The 21,256-nt window shown below is 41.5% G+C and overlaps 2 protein-coding genes across 2 annotated transcripts in view; one reads left to right on the top strand and one right to left on the bottom strand.

The window, feature by feature from the left end:
• The window catches only part of AVEN (apoptosis and caspase activation inhibitor), a 94,284-nt gene extending 83,289 nt beyond the window's left edge, over positions 1-10,995 (bottom strand). The window contains exon 1 of the mRNA XM_040601262.1: positions 10,690-10,995. Coding sequence (XP_040457196.1) covers positions 10,690-10,941 — 252 coding nt within the window. The 5' untranslated portion in view covers positions 10,942-10,995. The remainder of the gene's footprint in view (positions 1-10,689) is intronic.
• Positions 10,996-16,836: 5,841 nt separating this feature from the next.
• On the top strand, positions 16,837-18,743 carry CHRM5 (cholinergic receptor muscarinic 5). Its single transcript, XM_040601822.1, has one exon. It carries the CDS (start codon positions 16,922-16,924, stop codon positions 18,503-18,505), a length of 1,584 nt encoding a protein of 527 aa, XP_040457756.1. The 5' UTR covers positions 16,837-16,921; the 3' UTR covers positions 18,506-18,743.
• Positions 18,744-21,256: the final 2,513 nt, after the last annotated feature.

The following is a 21,256-nucleotide window of genomic DNA, read 5'->3' as shown; positions in this document are numbered from 1 at the left end:
ATTCAGTTCAAAAAGTATTTAAAGTCTGATGGCAGGTCACTTATCTGAGAAGTGAAAAAAACTTGACTGCACTTTGTATTTGAAATTGGGAAGAAAACAGACCACAGTTTGAACTTGTTCCTTTTCTCCACATTCTCCAGATTCATTACCCATTGCAGACTGAAACCTTTTCATTATGCACCCTCTGTATCTAAAACAGGCTCTGTGTCCACTGACTGCCTTTTTACAAAGAAGCATCAGTGCTAATGGCTCTGTAACCTTATGCACAAGCTGATTCTAATGTAAACTGGCAGACACAAGGATGATTTTGCTATATATTTTTTGAGAAAGCCAAAAATAATACATTACTTCATTAAGAGACATTTTTTTCTGCATTATAAGAGCATTCTTCAGTGGCTAACAAAGGATACAATAAGGCATGAAAATAAACAATTATTATGGATAAGCACATCAATCTGCTTTCCTGTCTCACTGAAAATAATTAAAACACTTTTAATTATATATCCTCCTTCAGGGTTTCACATAATTTAGATAAGATTTTTTCCCCTTCCAATTATTCAACAGAAAACAAGCATTTGTAAAAGTCACTTAATCGCAGTTCTTGGCAGCCAGATTCAACAAGTCAGTACAGGTATTTGAAAATCCTTTTGCTTTAATGCTTTGGTTTTTTTTCCAGACTACTCCTAATAAAATGCAAAGACAAAAAAAAAAAAAAAAAGATATTTAATATTATGTGCACTGTACTGCATGATTTTTCAACAGTACTAATGAGTAAACAGTATTGTCAATGTTAAATCTGTTCCATCATTACAGTTACACCCATTACAGAGTAAGTTTTAAATTATTTCTTCAAAAGTATTAATAGGGATGAGGTCATACACACGTTTCTATGTTCACAGTCTTCCCATAATGGATGAGGGACAATGGCTTTATGCTGAAAGAGGGTAGATTTTGATTAGATACTAGGAAGAAATTCTTCACTAAGAGTGGCAAGGCACTGGAACAGGCTGCCCAGCGAAGCTGTGGATTCCCCACCTTTGCAAGCATTCAAGGCTAGGTTGGATGGAGCTTTCAGCAAACCAATCTAGTGGAAGGTGTCCCTGCCTGTAGCAGCAGGGGTTGGAACTAGATGATCTTCAAAGTCCCTTCCAACTCAAACCATTCTACGATTCTATGATATTAGTGTATTTACCTATTAATTTGTAGTGACCCTCCAATGATTTTTAAGCATTCCTTGTCATTAACAGAAACAATTTACTTCCTTATCACTCACCTAGACATCACAACTTTTCCAGTACAAGTTCAAGTTTCTATTATAAACAGGTTTTTCTCAACTTGAGGCAAAAAGGAAAAGGCTAATGTGCTTTTCCCCCCCCCACCCACCCTTTAGAATAAGGGAGGAAAAGCCTCAAGAGAGGTTCTTTCATGAAAAGAGAAAAAATATCCCTGTAATCCTCTTCACTAGTTTGCTCTATTGATGACCTTTAGAGAGATCTACCAAAGCTAAAGAGATGCTTAATTAGCAGAGAGGGCAGCTGAGAGAACAGGTAGTATGAAGAAAAAAGCTTTTAGTCTTTATTGTACAGGATGAGAATTTTTGAAAGAGGGATGAAATCCTAAGACTGCTTCATAAATGTTGGATACTGGAACTCATCACTTTGGGTTAGCTAAAGATAGAATTAGCCAAGAGAGACATCCTATTCTGAAACCTGTGCATAACAGGAATGATGCTCCAGTCAAAGCGAAAAACAGCTCATGCAGCTAGAAAGAGACTTGTGCTTGAAGTTTTTACATAAAACTGTTACTTTTCCAATGCTTGCAAAGTACAGTTCTAGAAGATGTCGTACTAACCTCAATAGCAAATGATATTTCTCACCATTGATTTTTGAAATGTTTTATGGGTAAGTCAAACATTAGTATGTGACTATGACCTCTTGTGAACTATAGTCCTCTACAATATGTAGATAAAGAATCTAACCAAAGTTTCCTCCCTCAAAAGCATCATTGCAGTTGCAGAAACCTAACCTGAAATAACAGAAGTAGTCTAGATCCTGACAAGTTCTTATGTTCAAACTTACTTAGATATGAAGAAAAAAACATGACTCCTATCTAGACAGAACATCTGTAAAGTCTGTCATTAAACAAGCCTCAAATAATTCTACACAAACAGATGTAAACCTATCAAGTGCAGACATTTTAGAGATCAGCACTCAAACCTCAGACACCCCCTCCTCATTCATCACCAACTTTCTTTTGGAGGGAGGTAGCAGGGGAATCCTCTGAAAGATACTTTCCTAAATAGTCTTAAAGGATGTGCTTCCCTAAACCCAACATGCAACATAAGATAAAGTAGTGAAGAATCATTGTCTGAGATCCTCGACACCCTAATGTCATACTTAAAAAACCCAAGATGTTAAAACATCATTTTATTTTGCCATTGGTCTAGAGTATAATTCTAAAAAGTAAAAGCTACTGCACAATGATGGACTGATCCTACAGTTAACTACTGTGAACAAGCTCTAAGAACCATTTAGAACTTGCTGGAAGTACAAACACATCCAAATTACCAACAACATAAAGGAAGGGTGGGTTGTAGTTGTTGGGATGCTCTGTGATCCCAGGATTTCATGTGCACATCACATCTTTACTTGCAACAGTCTGTACTGGTTGCCAGCTCTAGGTGCATACAGAACACTAACTGCAGGAGAACTTTGCACCCATTTTTCAGTGGTGAGCTCCAGACAATGCTCAACTGTCTGGACAACAGGTGGACAACTTCAACTCTGGTTCCATCAGGAGGGAAACCACTTTGAGTCCACCAATATTACACTCAAGTGTATCCCACAAAGCAAATTTGCACCAAAATCCCCATTCTTGACAGGAACTCAAACTGAGCCATGCCAAAAATACTCAAGGAACTAACTTCTCTCATTGGCACAATTCATTTTTTAAGTTATCTCTATAAATAAATTTTACTCTGAGACAATAATCTTTCAACACCCTTGCTAAGAATTACGGGGAAGTGGAAGGAAAAGAAATAAGGAGTATGGGATCACCTGAGCTTCTGTTGCTGTTACAAAGTAAAGTAACAGGAACATAGTAAGCCAGTGACCTTAGCAAAGCAGCATTACCTGAGTAGTACAGCCTGAAACAGAATACAGAAAGTCAAAAAATAAAAATTAAGAAAGTTAACAACCAAAACCCAAACCCATAGTTTGTCAAGCAATCAGAAAAAGCTGAAGGTCTCACAACATGCCAGTGACAGAGCAGTAGCCTAGGAAGAGCTCTGGCCCAGAATCATCACTATTCTCTACAAGACAAAGATGCTGACTATTCCAGGGTTAAAGAGAAAGTCTGTAAAGCCTATAATTGTACGGTTATCCTCTGGGAAAAGTGAAGCAGGAATAGAAACAGGACCTTGAGGCAATATTCTCACATACTCCAGTAGATGTACAGGTCTTACCAGCAGGATGTATTAGTAAGTCTACGTGCAGGAAAGTTAAGGCCTTATTAAAAAAAAAAAAAAAAAGAAAAAAAAGAAAAAGAAAAAGAAAGAAAAAGAAAACTCACATGCACATAAAAAACCAGAGAAATCACATATCTGAAAGAGAACAGTGGGAAATGGACCCCCTGCTATGTCTTACCATAGAACACTGAATCACACAGGCTTGAAATCCTTTGATTATGCAAACCTGTAAGAAATATTCCTCTTACTTATTATAAGGCCCTAAATCACCACTGAATCAATAATCAGCAATTTTTCATTTCTTTAAAATACAGTGAAACCTGATAGCTACAAAAGGCTGTGCAGTACCATTAGACTGGCTGGAAATCCATAACAGGGCTCCCGAAACTACCCAGTTTCTTTTGTGAGGAAACCAGAAGCAGTACTGTGTGGAATAATTTTTTGATCAAATTTCATCACTTCTACAAATTTTGTCCTTCAACATAAATACCGACTATCTCTCACTTGATGTACCCATATAAAACCCTATACGATGTTCTCTGGGCCCAGCCACACATCCCTGTAGCACAACATGATTCTTTTAGCTGAGGATTACTAACCTCCTACAAATAACTGCCCGTTAGAATTGTGTTTGGCACAAATACCCAGGAGCGAGTCCTAATGAATTATATATGTGTGTGCGAATCACAGATGTGTGATTTTCCAACGTTCCGCTATACGTTCAGAAAACAGACGAGAAAAACATTCCCTTGCCACGACGTGCAGGCACCCCGACCCTCCATCCCCCAACGCGGGCTCCCCCTCGCCCCAGGGCGGCCGGCCGTGCCGGAGCAGCCCGGGAGCCGCCGGCGCGGGCCGACGGGCCACCTGCGCCACCTGCTGGTCACCACCAGCACTGCACCGTGGCCAAAACGCATTTTAAGATGGATGGACGGCTTCTTAAAACCGTAGGTTTTACTTCTTCCCTAAATTCTAACATGTTCAGTTAAATAAGATGGGAAGTCCTTGGGAAAGCCTCCCCAATATTCAAGGTATTACACAATTTACATTTCCTCTGGGCAAAATCCACTCCATTTTATGGGATAATTATATCTAAATAAGGTAACAATTGAAAGATGTGATTTCATACAATTAACAAAATACAGAGCTGATAAAAAAAGCTGTTTGAAAGTTACCAAATTACTGCCCCAGAGACCAGAGGGGGAAAATAGAGGAACAAAAGCATTTTAAGTGCTCTTTCCAAAGAAGTTACCAAAAAAAACCCACCCAAAGTCAGACATGAAGCTGTTATGCGGCAACGATGCTGCACGTTCACCTGTGTAATGGAATGCTTTCACTAAAAGTGTTTCAAGTTGAATTAACAGGGAAGTTGGTAAAATATGATAAACGAATAATAATAACTATCACTAAACCATTCCACGCTAAAGAGTCAGGGATTATTATGAAACATTGCAGTCCCCAGAGCTGCGAAAAGTGGATTTCTCTAATGTCTAGAAACTTAAAAGAATAAATTCACTTTGGCTGGATAAAAAACATTTGTTATTTTCCATTGCTAAGACAGCCTTGAAAAAACAGAAGAAAAAAATAGGGCTGTGACAAGTGGTTACACAGCAGCTCTACTGAGTAGGCTCAGTAACCTTCACCATGTTCTTAAAACCTTTAACATCATTTTTCTGTACTGATCTCCATGTACTTCCTACACAATGCATTACACAATCTATCCACCATTTCAGCCTCATTTTATCCTTAATGCCCAAATTAAGCCTCCTCCTTCTGAATGTTTTTCTTCTTGTCCTGCCTAAAACGCATCTGTTTGCAGCTACCTTTCTGCTTAACGAAACATTGCTATCCAGGCTGTACCAGTGTCCCCTTCACCAGACAAAAAAAGAAAAGGGGCAGGGGGGACAGGAAGAGAGAGAGAAAAGAGAACCAGGTCCTTCAACTTCTCTTCCTAGGTCATATCTTCTAGACTTCACATCTTTCTTCATTCCCTCCCTCTGAACTTTCCCCAGCTGGTCCAAACCTTGAAGAAGCAGAACCAGTTCTTCAGTGTGACTGCATTGCTAATTGATACCTTCTCATCCATTAAACTGCCAGCTCCCTTCTATAAAATTGCAGCTTAACCAGTCACACACCTCTGCATTTTTCCCACATAAATGTAGTAGTGTTATATCTGACCTTGAATTACACCTTACTGCAGGCTTTTTCTCCCATTTGTTGAGACTGTTCTGTGCTCCACCCTCCTGCCCACCCTTCCAGTTTAGCACTGTCTGCAAATTTTAACACTGTATATTTTAGTCCTTCATCAGAATTATTAATAGAAACACTTAACATAGGCACATACAGAATGAAACCTTGCAGAATCCCATTTAACAAACACCAGTTTGACACTGAACCAACCCTAAAAAAGTTGTTGTTCACACTTGTTCACATACTTTTCAAGATGCTTAATCTAAATCAATACACTCAAAATAAAATAATCCACAGAATAATTCACAATCAGTTTGTGCCTCTTCACACCTTATGACAGTAGAGAAACTCCTGAGAATGGAAGCTCTTCACTCCTCACTAGTAATTAAGTGCAGTTCATAAATTGATGTACAATAATTTAATAAGTTTTTTCCTAATTCCTTTTGAGAACATTAACATAAAACATCAAAGGGTTTATTGTGTTCAAGATCCAGAAATCTATTCTTCTATCTGCACAAGCTCTGTTAGTGTTCTAAAGGAAATCAAATGTATCTGTGTCTGAAAAATCCAAGCTTTTGTTACCCTGCCTGTGAACAGGTTGCTTTTTACAGTTGTTTAGACTGTAAAGCTTTAACTCACACTGATTAGGAAAATTTTATCTGATGCTAACAGCATTAGATGGTCTCTTAGATCAGGGACCACAAGAATGAAGATATAATAAACACTAAATAAGTGTGATGTCACCATGAAACTAACCAGAAGTATGAAAGACTGCACTAGAAACAGTCTGTTAACCTCCATTCATTAACAGTAAAGTGTTTACTGCAACCAGTGCGCAAAGCCAGGAAAGGACCATTGAAACTGACTTCCTAATTCCAGCTGCACTGAAGTAACAGCAGCATCACATGTACACTCAGTGTATCACTGAAAAGGAAGTTAAAAGGATACTTTGTAAATTTCAACTGTAATAAACAGAAAAGACAAAAGAAAGTTTCCTTAAACTACTCATAAAAGGACGTGGACAAGGACAATGAAAATAAAACCCAGTATCATGTCCAATGATAAACTGGAACAATTTTAAAACTCTGACAGTACATAAAATTCTGAGTAAATTTTATAATTTATAAAAAATTTATATTTATAAAAAATAAAAGCAGGAGATAGCATTGGGCCAAGGTCAATCGGACCTTTAAGCATTGTAATTCCACATTACTTTACTAAAAATTAATAATTGCAAATGTGTTCTATTTAGCATAGAATAGATGACTTAAAGCAGACAGAAACAACAGAAAATTATTCAAGATGACAGATCTACAAAGAAATCTGCCATTTGGTAAACCAGCTGGTCATAATTAGACACAGATTCATTTCTGAAGGGAGGACCAAAACCTTCAGTAAACATGGCAGTGAAATCAACATGCACACTAGTTACAAAAAAGACGTAACGAGTGCAAGATCCTTTTTCCTCTGAACAAGGAATAAGAACACTTTTCCCACAGTTTCTAAAACAATTCCATGTTTGAAAGAGCCTGCATCTTCTTTCAAGAGCAGAGCTGGGGAGTTCCTTAGAGAGCTATTTCCTCAAAAGAAATCATGAAATCTCATCTTTAAGACTGATCCACAGCTGGATCTACCATGCAGGGTATGACTTAGGTAATTTATAATTCTTTTTTAAGAAATAGCACCCTGATCTCCTTCTACATTAGCACCCAGTAGAGGAGGGGAGAACTGACTCAGCACGTACTAAGTCTAAGTCTTGACAGGTTTTGCAAGCAGCACAGCTGATCACCTATTACCAAAAACAAAGGATTACAGTGCACTTACAGCAGTGTAAAACACAAAGTGGTGTCCAGCCTTCACTGGACCACAAAAGACCAAGAAGCGAACATGCCACCACTACACTTTTCCCTGTTGTACAGGTCAGAAATAATGTCCTCCTGTAGCTTCAAACACAAGCTTAGGAACCACTAAATTAAAACATCCAATACACAAATACTGAAGATGAATAGCCGTTTTAAATGAATGCAATTGACTAAGAAATACTCTGAAATATTATGCAATTTAATGCCAACTGCTACTTCACTGTAAAAAATTGTTAGGCATTCCCAAGAGGTTTTAATGAAGTTTGGTTTTATTTACAACCTTATTACACTGTACTGAATCTATTCGCCTATAATTTTACTTGCATTTTACTGCTCTGTCCATAACAGGCTCAACAAATGCAAACTCGGTTACTTTAATACAATTTGACGTAGATTTTGTCATAAAGCTTTTCATAGTTGAAGACACAACAAAGAAGAAACTTCTCAAGCAACAACAAAAGCTCCAGAAATAATTACCTAAATATCAAGCTTAGCAGCAACAGTTTTATAAACAAATGGGGTATAAACAAATAAAACTATAAATTTAGCATAGCTTTAAAACTATAGAAGAACCTAGACTTAAAATAATTTTCAAGAAAGAATACCAGGTCATCTACATCCTGATTATACAATGCTAGAATGATCCAAATCTAGTAGGAAAATCCCTCCAAAATGCCAAGTTTACACCAGCAGCGTAGAAACGCAGAGTGTAATCCTCCACAATTTTTACCCTAGAAAGCAAAAGAGCTAGAATCACCCTTGGAAATCCTATATATTGCAAAACAATATAACAGTGTCCTTAGCCTCCCTTCACAGAATTTTAAGGCCCATTTCAGAAAGACAGGGAAAAAAACCCAACAAAACCAAAAAAAACCCTCACCAGATATTTTCAGAGAAGACTCTAGCTTCTCAGCACACGATATGGAAAGTGATGTAGAAAGGTCACCCACATTCCCTGTATTATTTCATGATTCGCCAGGTCTGCAATTCACACATCACCACTTGAGAAGATCTGACCTCTGTTGCTGAAAGACAGCAGGGTCTCCTCTCACCCAAACCACTTACTCTGAGCCAAACACCCTCTCACTGAGTGGGTGCACTTGTGTTAAACAAGTCACTTGGCTGAACAGAGTGAACACCAAGGAGATGAGAATAAAAGTGGGCAATTTCTTGCCAGGTAAGACCTGGATCTGTTCAGAAAATATGGTCTAGCACACATCAGACAGTACAGGAAACCATGCCTGACTATGCAGATGGAAGAAAGGAAAGGCAAAAGGAGATCCTCCCTGTTTCAGAAGGGGTAAATTGTGAGATTGGCTCAGATTTAACACTAGACATCAGCAGCTGCAGGCTGGCACAGCTGTTGATGCTATGTGGATGGATTGCTGGAAGCCAGTCCTGTCCAAGCTGCTAAACACAAGATTTGTGGCAGGTGTGCTAAGAGACCATGAGGTACTTAATACCAGAAGCCTCCAGTACAGGAAAAGCATTAGGCTTAAACACTCTTTAGTGGTGTTCTGGGAAAATCTTAGCTATTACTTCTCATTTAAAGAACCAACTCATATTAGCCTTGGCCAAAAATAAAGTCACTGTGGTAGACTACGATGAAGAGCATATCAGTCAATAACACAGCGATCAGGCAAAACATACTGTTAATTGTCCCAGAAGATATTTTTTCAACTGCTTCCTGAAATACTTCAAACAACAATCCAGACAAAAAATGCATGCAACGTGATTCCCTTCCTGAGTACACCTGCTAAATTATGAAGTGGGTCCTGCTGGGTCAAAAGTACCAGAGAGAACACAGATATAAATGTATTTCAACTTAGTAGGAAGTGGTTGAATGACTTGGGAAAACAAACAAACAAAACAAACAAACAAACAAAAAAAAAAAACAGTTTGGGATATAAGTTTCCTTCTGAAAACCCTGCTGAATTCCCTCCCCCCACACGCCTCCATTGTTTCACATACAGAATCCAAACCTGTCTGCACACACCAGTATGAACTGGCAATTTATATCCCTTACAAATGAAATTACCAACCAGTGCTCTAGGTAACAGTACCAATCCAGCTGCATCTTCTATCTCCCAAACCAGGAGTGCAAAAATGTATCAAATACAATGACAAGAGGGATGAATATTTTACATTTTTTAAATCCATCAGCAACCATGGGAGTTCTAATATAGATAAAACACTGGCTGGGTCAAATGAAAGCCATGGCATCATAAAAGTCAAAGTGAATCTAATCAACATGATGCCGAAAACAGGGGAGCAGCTGGTTCATCTCCATTAGGACTCCCAGTGCTGCCAACACCAATCAGCATTGGGTTGTGATCTTTTGCCAGTCCAGGGACAACCATGGTTTCCATGTTGCAACAACCCTAACGAAAGCAAGACAGTCTGAATGTAGGCCTGTCAAAGCATGTATAAATGGAAACTGTTTTTAAAGGCACAGTATTGATCTCACACCACAGTGTGTTGCAGAAAGCATTTTAACATCTCCACAGGAAACTGAAGGTGTAGTTGTGGTACTCTTAGGCATGTCTGTGCTACTTTTAATCTGCTAAAACACTTTATAATTGGTTGAAGCACAACCATCAAGTTGCATGAATGACAAATACGCGATCCAGTGAATCAGATACCAATGCTTCACCGCTAACACCACAGGCTGGACAAGACACAAGCTCATTTCCACTTCTCATCAGCTGTGCCAAAAAATATTCAGCAATTCTTCATCTCCGTTGGCACAGAGAGATGTATTTTTCAGATGCGTTTTTCAAACGAGACTTCTAGTTTTCAGCACAGAATTATAAAAATGTATTTCGGCCAGAAAACCCCCATCTGTTTCTCCACTAGAGCATGCAGGTGCCGGCTGCTGCTGTTTCGGGGTGGAAGCGGGGGGCAGAGGGCTGGTGCAGGTGCCGAGGCGACCCGGGGAGGTCACGCTGGCAGCCCCGGCCCCCCCCCCCGCTGCACCCCGCGGCCTCGCCGCCTGCACCCCGCCACCGCCACCTCCACCTCCCGGCCGCGGGGCGCAACCACCGGCCCGGCCCAGCCCAGCCTCAGAGGGGAGGAGCAGGGGAGAGGGAAGAGCTGCGCCCCCACCGCGGCGGCCGCCCGGCGCCCCGCCTCCCCCCGCCGCCGCGCAGGGCGGGCGCTCCTCCCGCTTACCCGCCGGTGCTGGTGGGCGGCGGGCGGCGGCGCTGCCCCGCGACCTCGAGGCTCTCGCCTGCCCCGGCCCCCGCCTCTTCGCTGCCCGTGAGCGCCGCCTCTTCCCCGGCCCCCGCCTCCTCCGCGCCCGTGGCCGTCCCTGCCGCTTCCTTCAGTCGCCGCTTCGGCCGCTCTCTCCGCGCCGCCTGGCCGCCGCCGGCCGTGCCGGCCGCCTTCCCTGCGGGGCCGGCTGCCACCCCGCTCACACTGCATGGCCGGGCCGGCCCGTGCCCACCGGTCCCCGCCTACTCCGGAAAGAGGCCGCCCGCGGAGGGCGACTGAGGGAAATGGCGGCGCCCGCACCCTCAGCAGCTCCCCCTACCTGCGGCGCGTGCGGCAGAGCGCGGCGGCGGGTCTCGGCAGCGGGCCCGGCCTCCCCGGCGGCGGCGGCCCGTGCTCTGCCCGGCTCCTCCCGGCGGGGCCGCGGCGGCGCCGGCCCTGTGCGCTCCGCAGATCTCAGCGGGCAAAGGGGGGTAACAAACAGCTTTCCACATGTACTCAAAGCAAACCGAAATGCGTTTAATGGTTAGAAAACAGCGCTCTTAGCTGCAGCCATATAGATCGCAGAATCAGTTGGGTTGGAAAAGACCTGTGAGATAGAGTCCAACTGTTAGCTCAGCACTGCTGAGTCCACCACTAAACCATGTCCCTAAGCACCACATCTATGAGTCTTTAAACACCTCCAGGGATGGTGACACAGCCACCTTGCTGGTCAGCCTGTTGCAATGCTTGACAAACCCTTTCAGTGAAGAAATTTTTCCTAATATCCAATCTAAACCTCCCCTGCAGCAACTTGAGACCGTTTTCTCTTGTCCTAGCACTCATTACCTGGGAGCAGACACTGACACCCCCCTTGCTACAGCCTCCTGTCAGGTAGTTCTAGGGAACAATAAGGTTTCCCCGGAGACTCCTTTTCTCTGGACTAAACAACCCCAGTTCCCTCAGACGCTCCTCATAAGACTTGCGCTCCAGACCCTTCACCAGCTCCATTTTCCATCTCTGGACACGTTCCAGCCCCTCAATGTCCCTCCTGAAGTGAGAGGCCCAAAACTGAACGCAGGATTCGAGGTGCGGCCTCACCAGTGCCCAGTACAGGGGGACGATCACTGCCCTGGTCCTGCTGGCCACAGTTTTGGCTACAAGTTAGGATGCTGTTGGCCTGGGTTACCTGGGCACACTGCTGGCTCATGTTCAGCCGACCAGCACCCCCAGGTCCTTTCTCCCCAGGCACTTTCCAGCTGCTCTTCCCCAAGCCTGTAGCGCTGCGTGGGGCTGTTGTGGCCCAAGTGCAGGACCCAAAGTTAGCTTTCTGTAGCAAATGAGGGAAAAAGCAACCCAGCCCCGGCTGATAGGGTGTTGCACCATGTAAAGTGCATGAAGTGACTCTGCAGCCTCTTGAGGAGCACCCTGCTCTGAGGACTGAAAGCCACGGGAACAGCCCTGTGCCATACAGCTAGGCTGGTTTGTCCTGCTCTGCATGAACTAGGTGGGCATCCATGCTGTCCTCAGGGAAGTTCACCAGTTTCCTCAGAGCAGCTTGCTCAATTTCTCTGGAGCATGCAGGCTGTCATTTGACAACATGCGTTAAAATATCAGTCTGGTTTTTAAACCTAGTAGTCCTTAAAGCAAAACATGACCAAAACTCCTGTCCTGTGAAATCATGGGCCGTAGTGTCTCTGCGCTACTACCTGTGGTGAAGGCTGCTTAGCTCTGGGGCATAGCGTGCAGCGAATCAGTAAATTAGCTTAGCATGACTCCAGTGCAACACAAGCAAATAAATCAAGTGGCAGGGAGCAGCACTGGCAAGCACATTGCAAAGGCATCTAAACGATTCCTTGTGCAGCCAGCACAGGTCTGGCAGACTCAGTGCTGAGCGAGAGCTAATAAAATCTGGTGAACCCAAGCTGTGCCTGCATCTGTGGTGCAATTAATCTGTGACATGAACAATCTGCCTGCAGATAACTGTAAGCTGACTATATGTACAAATTTAACAAGTCACATTAATTAATACTTACTGATAGATTGAAAAAATATCACTAATATGTGGCAACAAATAGCAAATATCATTACAGCTCACAGGCGTGAAGTTCATGCATCAATAATTATGAGACAGATAGCAAAGTCATGATACTGTACATGTGCATTCTGACTTTGTAATTCAATTTTGATCTTCCTATTATTATCATCTCTTATGATAGACAATTAACATAAACTATGTTACCATAGCACATGGAAGTCCCACTCGCAGGCACTATTGCTCTGAATGCTACACAAATAGAGAACAAAACGTAACACTGCAAAGTGTTAACACAGACCTGTGAGACAAAAGATGATAGAGTACGAAGAGATGATGACAATGGTCAACATGCCAAGAAGAGATCTTTGCACACTAGCAGCTTAGCTACCATCACAGTTTTTATAGGCATCACAGTAAATTAGTCCATGAGGGAGGGAAGGCTTTGCACGATGAGAATGAAAGTGCTTTTTATTTAGAAACTAATAATAGTTTCTATACCTTATTACCAGCATTCCTCATGCCTGTTAGTTCAAACCAAGAACAATTCTGTCAGGACAACAGTTTCTCCTTCTGCTCTTGCTCTGAAGTCTGCAGACCACATGGGGTAGCTTCAGCAGTCTTTCCTCCTAAACCGTAATGTTAGGGAAGGTAAGTGACCAAAAGACAAAGCATTACAAGCCACAGTGTCTGGGCAACCTCTAGTCCTTTCTTCTGAGAAAAAGTGTCATCTTCTGGCAAAAAAAGGCAGAAAGTCCAGACAATCTCCTATAACCATCCTAAGCAGCTGCTCAGCCCCAGGTGTCAGGCAAATGTGGAAGTTAGTAGAGGTTTATCCATGTGCCCAACATTCATAGCTGGTGCCTTTTTAAGACCATCTCTAGCCTTTGCTGAAATCTTGCAACTTGCAAAAAGGCTGTGAACCTTGGCACTGTTTCAGGTACATTAGCTGTCAAGGCCCAGAGCACAAGGCCCTTCTAGGAGCACTGTTGGCTGTTAGTTTACCTGGCTGAGCCCAACATCAGCTGCTCTGCTGATCAGGCCTGTTGTGAAGAATGCTAGAAGCAAGGGCCTCCCTCTCCTTTCCCTTGCAACTGCTTTTAAGCTGAGACTGTACTGCTGGCCCTCACCTGTGCTACATCCCAGCTGGGCAGTGGCTACGTCTACACCTGGTCTCCTACCACCTCAATCCTGACTCAGATTGTAATAATTAACTAAGGGTAATTTGCTGATCAAAGGGGTTTTTAACAAAAGGAATGATCTTGCTGTAACAGAGTTGAGAATGTTTTGTCTGGTGAGAAAAGAGTTAACTGTTAACCATGAGGTTGGAGATGTACCTCCTCAAGGCCAATGTTAAACCATAATCTCATGTTACTATGACAACTTTGTCTTCGTCTAGACTTTAGTGTAAAAATAGTTTAGTTTGTAATGTACGGCTTCTTGCTACGGGACTGAGAGCATAACTGTTTAAACCGGCCTTGAAGTTGAGAATAAAAGGGCTGCGTTACTTGTCTGAATTTGCGAGCCTGGATGGAGCTGCGACTCCCCGTCCGCCCAGCGCTGTTTTTGCTTTCCTGCCTTAATAAATACTTAGTGAACTTATTTCGGACTCTAGCTATTTCAATTTCAACTATAACAAGATCCTGACTTGGACCTTCTGACTGGACTCTCTGGCTTGGTCTCAGACCTGCCTCATCACTATGGACATGCTGTGCAATTGCTGGACTCTGCATGACCCTGACCACTGTCTCTGGCCCTGATCATGAACCAAATGTGCTGCTCCACATCCTGCTTCTTGGTGGGGTCTCTGCTCCCACCTGCCTTAGTATCATGATCCACCCATGACTCACCTTCCTTTGCAGAGCAGCCAGCCCTCACTGCCCCCTGACATTGCCACACTAAACCCATTACCACACTGCCATGCTTAAAAATTTAATCACATGGAGCTGTTGGCATGCAGAACAACTGTGCTGACTGTCTGCAGGAAAAAAAAAAAAGCATAAGCCACGTGAGGTAGCAGAGACACACAAAATCATCTCTTATGGCTCAGCTAGCTATCATGGCCTTGCAGCTGCTCCACACCTTTGTTTCACATTAAAAGAATTCTTGCTCTTCAAGGTTGTGTAAAGATTTGTAAAGGCAGCACGCCCAGCCATCAGGACAGCTCTGACTTGGCAGAAGTCTTTGCAGAATGCAGGATGAAATGTCTTTCCTTGCATGGGGCTCATTAGAACGCTGTGGCAGCACTTTAGCTATTCTTGGCTGCTAGACTGGCTCTGGAGGCTGTAGGGCGCCAAGCATACAGATGGTCAGTATGCATATATTACGATTATTACTAGGCTGCAAGGCCTATAGCTGAACTAGAATCCTGTTGTTAGGCTCAGTGTATGCTGTGTATAAGCAGAATACAGATGCACAAACATCTAAATATAAGACAGAAGATGACAGACACACACAGATGGAGGAGAACCATTTTAGGTAGTATGATAGGCAGTGGTCTCAGTACGCCAGGAGATGTACCATTATTGAATTTCATCACAAGAGGTAATCATTAGGGAGGGCTTGAAGAAGAAAGATGATATACTTCTGTGGATGTTTAGGAGACCTGGGACAAAAGGGGAGGGAACAATGAAAGCAAATAAGATGCTTTTCTGAAAATTCAACTAGTGGCTATAAAATATTGATGTATTCAGCTGAAAGACAGGACCCAACTACTTCACACAAAAGATAGATGTTGGCATGTGGGAAAAGGATAAGCTGTGAAAGCTTGCGGTTAATAAAAGACACTTGCCAAGCCCAAAGAAAATAATGTTCTGAGAGTTAGGATGGAAGACGAAAACACAGAGAAGTGGCATGGATGGATAGGGAGGACCGTATAATAGAGATTTGATGCAGAGAAAATCCTAAAGCCTTAAGAGTTGGATTTTAATAGGTGATTTATGTGATAATTTTAGCCGAACCTGTGTCTGCTTTGAAAAAAAAGGGGATTGTCTTACCGGTTTTATACTGGCTAGATGCCCAGTAAACAAACTGTTAATAATTTGTCTTTCATTTCTGACTTTAAAAACTAACCACTATCCAAAATTACACAGTCTAGCAAGATTAAGCATCAAACAACTGATTAGCATCATCTGATGTGATGGAATAACTAAAAAAAAACCAACAGTGGATATCTGTGAAAGAACCAAATTGCCTAATTCAGGCATGCATTCATTGGGACAAGAAAACAGCAGTGAAGAATGTAGGAAAAGATGGACATCAGAGGCATGCATGAATTAATAGAGTGACAGCAGTGACATTTCCACCTTTCACTGCTTATGCGAGTATTAAATTGTTTGTTGCATTGTCACTGTGGTCATCCATTGCTGCTGCTTCTTCAGTTTACTCTTTTCAATCCTCAGCCCTCCCATTCACTCACCTAAACTACCCAAACCGCACTTCCATGCCTCACTCAGTCTTCATTGTCCTGAGACTCCTAATAGGGAAAAGTCTTTCCTGCCTAACTTATTTTTTCAAAAGCATCTTCTTGGCCTTGCCTGCTTCCTTAACTCAGACTCCCCTTCTATTGCCTCAAGCACTTCTAACACCTAATTGTTTCCTGCTGCCAGCATACCAGCTTGGTTCCTAACTCCCTATGCATCCTCAGTTTCCTCTTACTTTCTTTCTGTTGTTGATGACTTCTCCAAATTCTCCAAAGATAATTTCTGAAATCCTGACATGTCTTCTACATAGTACTGTAGGAAACAACACAGTGACTCGCTGTCTTATTGCACTGCAAAACTTTGAATATCTGTCTTTAAGAATATGTGAAGTGTCTCCTCAGGTATTCAAAATACATGAGCTGGCATGACTGTCTTAAGAAACAATACCTGTTTTGATTACATTTAGAAAGGTCATAAGAAGCCAGAATACCTTGTCCTAAATAGTACATTTGTGTGTTTTAGTTATGTTCAATGGTGGAAACATTAATCAAAATGGAAAAAGAGAGCACAAATAATTTGATAGTTTTACAAGTGTTTCTTGGTAACTCTAATGGAAGTCTGTGCTATTTAATGAGCTACTTTCATTTTCTTTCTTTTCCCCTTGATCTTTACAGTTGTCTCCAAAAGAATATTTTTGAGTACAGAAAGCAATATGCAACAGTGCTAAGATCCTGATGACTATACACCAAGAACAAGAATGGAAGTAAATTTATTCAGCAATTCTACTTTTGTAAACAGTTCATCCATCAACCATAAGCAGTTAGAAGGGCATAGCCTCTGGGAAGTCATTACTATTGCCACTGTGACTGCAATTGTAAGCTTGATAACCATAGTGGGAAATATTCTTGTAATGATATCCTTCAAGGTTAACAGTCAGCTCAAAACTGTCAACAATTATTACTTGCTGAGCCTTGCCTGTGCAGATCTCATCATTGGAATATTTTCTATGAACCTTTATACGTCCTATATACTCATAGGCCATTGGTCTCTTGGAAGCCTTGCCTGTGACCTGTGGCTAGCGCTGGACTATGTAGCTAGCAACGCCTCAGTGATGAACCTCCTAGTCATCAGTTTTGACAGATATTTTTCCATCACAAGGCCTTTAACTTACAGGGCAAAACGCACACCCAAAAGAGCTGGCATCATGATTGGTCTGGCTTGGCTAATTTCCTTCGTGTTGTGGGCCCCTGTAATCTTGTGCTGGCAGTATTTTGTGGGTGAACGAACAGTACCACCTGATGAGTGCCAGATCCAGTTTTTATATGAGCCCATTATCACCTTTGGTACTGCAATTGCTGCTTTTTACATTCCAGTGTCCATGATGACCATTCTGTATTGCCGAATCTATAAAGAGACAGAGAAACGTACCAAGGACCTTGCTGAACTGCAAGGTTCAGAATCTGTGGCAGAGTTTGAGATGATAAAGCCCCAGAAAGCTCTCCTGAAGTCTTGCTTCAGTTGCAAGCAACAAAACTTAGTCAAAAGAGAGAGGTGCCAGGCTTCCTGGTCTTCATCTAGTCGAAGTACATCAGCTACGGTGAAAGCCTCTCAGGCAGCAAGTACTTGTAACGACTGGGCTAAGGCTGACCAGTTAACCACCTGCAGCAGCTATGCATCTTCAGAAGAGGAGGATAAACTTGCCACTGATTCAGTTTTCCAAGTAACTTACAAAAGTCCATCTAAAGGTAAGACAGAAGAGTTTCATGAAAGTACAGATGTTGTAAAAGACCAACCTGAAGAAAATGATTTTGAGAACCAGAAATACTTTTTGTCACCTGCCAAAGGCCACATACAAAAAAATAAAAAATGTGTGGCCTATAAATTCCGGTTGGTGGTTAAGGCTGATGGCACCCAGCAAGCCAACAATGGTTGCCGTAAAGTAAAAATAACTCCTTGTTCTGCTGCTCTGTCAAAGGATCCTTCCATCAAAAGCATGGATCCAAATGTAAATAACCAAATCACCAAAAGGAAACGGATGGTTCTTATAAAGGAACGCAAAGCAGCACAAACTTTAAGTGCCATTCTTTTGGCTTTTATCATCACATGGACTCCCTACAATATCATGGTTTTGATCTCCACATTCTGCTCTGACTGCATTCCCTTGACACTGTGGCACCTTGGATATTGGCTATGCTATGTGAACAGCACTGTTAACCCCATTTGTTATGCTCTCTGTAACAAAACTTTCAGGAAAACTTTTAAGATGCTGCTTTTCTGCCAGTGGAAAAAGAAAAAAGTGGAAGAGAAACTATACTGGCAGGGCAATACCAAACTGCCATAATTACTCTTGTATAAGGGAAAAGGGGGAAAACAGATATTTATGTAACCTAGTAAATTGACTGTAATTCTGTCTTTTCAAAGCTGTTGCTTTATATGTCTAGGGGTTAAAATATTCTGCAGAAAAGTAAAATTTTGCATGAAGGTAGTGTGCTTGGGATAAAGAAGTCAGTGGTTTCTGTGAGGAACACAGGGAATTTTTGATTATGCAGTAGATCTGCATTAAAGTTATTATGTTTGGGGTCTTCTGTCTTTTCTTTCATCTTGAGAATATGTAGACTAAAATTACAAAGTACTGGAAATTAGAGTGAGATGGTCATCCAGTTGTCAGGTCAGGTCATCCAGTTATCAGGTCAGGTCATCCAATCTATCTCCTGGTAGTGCAGAACTGTTTCTTCCTATAGTTCCTTTCTAGTGTATTGTCTATTTAGTTTTCAGCGTGCCAAGCAATGGAGCTCATGCTACTTCTGTTTTGAGGCTTTTCCACCTGCTGTTGGAATGAAACAAGAACCGTTGAAAGGGGGAAATGCTGTCATCCCCAATACTAAATGGTTAGGGATGAACACACATGTTATAAGAAAATGTAATAGTGATAAAAATTCCACTTTAAAGATGACTTTCATGGAGACATGGGAAAGGCTTACAGTGAAGGAAACAGATAATGTATTTTATATAGGAAAATGCCAGTCCCAGTCTCAGTTCTATCATGCAAGTCACTTTCATGGTTAGCAGGTACCTCCAAATTTTTCCATTTCCCAATGCCTCTGAAGGAAATTTCAAAATTTTATGCAATAGTGACAGTGGTACAAATCAGAACTCACTGTAAAGCATAATGGACATGGACTATATACTTTACAACACCAGTGAAGTATATTTTTAATCTTTTTTGTGCTTTCCCTTGCCCCAAAAGTTTCCATGACTGATGGAATGATACAAAACAAGAGAAAAAATACGTATTCATGCCCTATGCATTTACCTATATATTATGAAATTATTATAAACAGTGACAGAAATGGCACCTCTGAAAAAAAATATTTTTATAAGTAATTTTTGAATATTTCTATAAAATTATGAAGGACACTTTACACTTTCATACCATTTTTACCTTTAAATAGCTTTACAAACTAGTCGACATTAGGTGTTCAGAAACATGTTATCTCCAGTCACTGTCTTTTGGTCCAGCAGAACCATATCTGCTGCAGTACTGTGGGCTGGAGTCAACCCCTTTGACAGCTGTGGCTTCTGGGACTAAGCTGCACTGGCCCAGTTACACTGAGCTGAGACTCTGGCCACCAGGTGAGGTTTGCTGGGGCTTTGGGTTTCTGCTGAGGACACTTCTGTGGCAGAGTTGAACTGCATGTGCCTGTCTGATGTCTGTGTTGGCTTAGCAGGAGTCCTGCAGCACTGGCCAAATGAGTGCGTGAGTGAGGGGCTGCCTTCAGCAGAAGGACACTGGAATGCAGCTGGTGACCTGGCTGTTTGTGGTGGGAACAAACATGAAGCCTCAGAAAAGGCCATGAGAAAACAAAGTTAATGGCGAAAGTGGTCATAAGGAATGAAGGTCTAAAATAAACAAATGTTTATGAATAAATGAGAAAGATCTCTATGTACACAAAGTTCAGATTCAGTTCTAGCCTTTCTATCAAAATTCAGGGTGAGATGCTCTGGAATATTAGTTTGGGCCAATCTTCGTATTATATCTACTATGTGCTTTAGTGGGACATTGCAGGGGTGACATGACCCAGTTGCACGTTATAAGGATTGTGTTAGTCATCCTGAAGGTACCATTGCTCTCAGTGAGGTTGTTCTTCTAATTTATTCAATTATCATACCATCAAAATGTTTCCCTACAGGTAAATAATTCCTCCATGTCAAAAACCACAGTACAAGTAGTTAATATTTTTTATCCCAAATCTCCAGAAGGGAAAATTGTGTCAGTGAAAGATTAGCAGTGTAGTAATGTAAAAATATTCTCTAAACTCATGATCAGTTTTGCAACACACCATATTGTGCCTATTATTTTTTGTGCGTTAGCATATGATTGCCTATTAAAGGAAAGTATGGGTCTTTATAAAGAGCCTTTCATCAGCTTTCCTCTGTCACTACCCAGAGCTTTTCCTGTGTACAGTAACTATGTAAAAGTTGGTTATTATGGTGGGTTTATTTTATATAACATTGGATCAGAAATTCAATAAACTGTGTTTGATTTATAGTGAATGAATGTGTCCCTCTGTGGCACAAGCTGTAGTTAAAGGCAAAATTTATGAGGTAGTAATAGTTCCTGCTAGCTGCAGTGTTGTTACTCAAGTAAAGCATTGGCTTCTACTGAAATTAAATGGGACTTTTTTGTTGGTTTTGGCTTCTGTTGAACAAGAGTATTCTGTAAATGTTTATGGACTCTGTGCTCAGTAAATGTATTAGAATACATGGTGATGGATTCAGCAATGTTGGTTCAATGTAATTGTGAAATATGTGCTCAAATTATGCTGCTAGTGCTTCACCATGTGAGACATTACATGGCCAAACATGGGTACATTGTAAATACCTAGAATTAAATAGAGAGGTGTATGTTATTTTATTGTTATGTGGAATGTTTATTCTTAAAAAAAATCAAAATCACAAAAAGAAAAAAATGATTTTTATCAGAGTATCTGTTAGTACATAATTATATTTTGTACCTTTAAAAAGTGTTGTGGGACTTTTACAATGTAGAACAATCTTGTTGTCTGTATTTCTGTCCTTTCAATGAACTTTT

Source organism: Falco naumanni, chromosome 7, assembly GCF_017639655.2.
Source record: "Falco naumanni isolate bFalNau1 chromosome 7, bFalNau1.pat, whole genome shotgun sequence".
Taxonomy (NCBI): domain Eukaryota; kingdom Metazoa; phylum Chordata; class Aves; order Falconiformes; family Falconidae; genus Falco; species Falco naumanni.
The sequence above is the reverse complement of the archived record's forward strand: the minus strand, read 5'-3'. Positions and strand labels throughout refer to the sequence as shown.

Coding starts and splice junctions, on each gene's coding strand:
- CHRM5 (XM_040601822.1), top strand. CDS start 16,922: ATGGAAGTAAATTTATTCAGCAATTCTACTTTTGTAAACAGTTCATCC.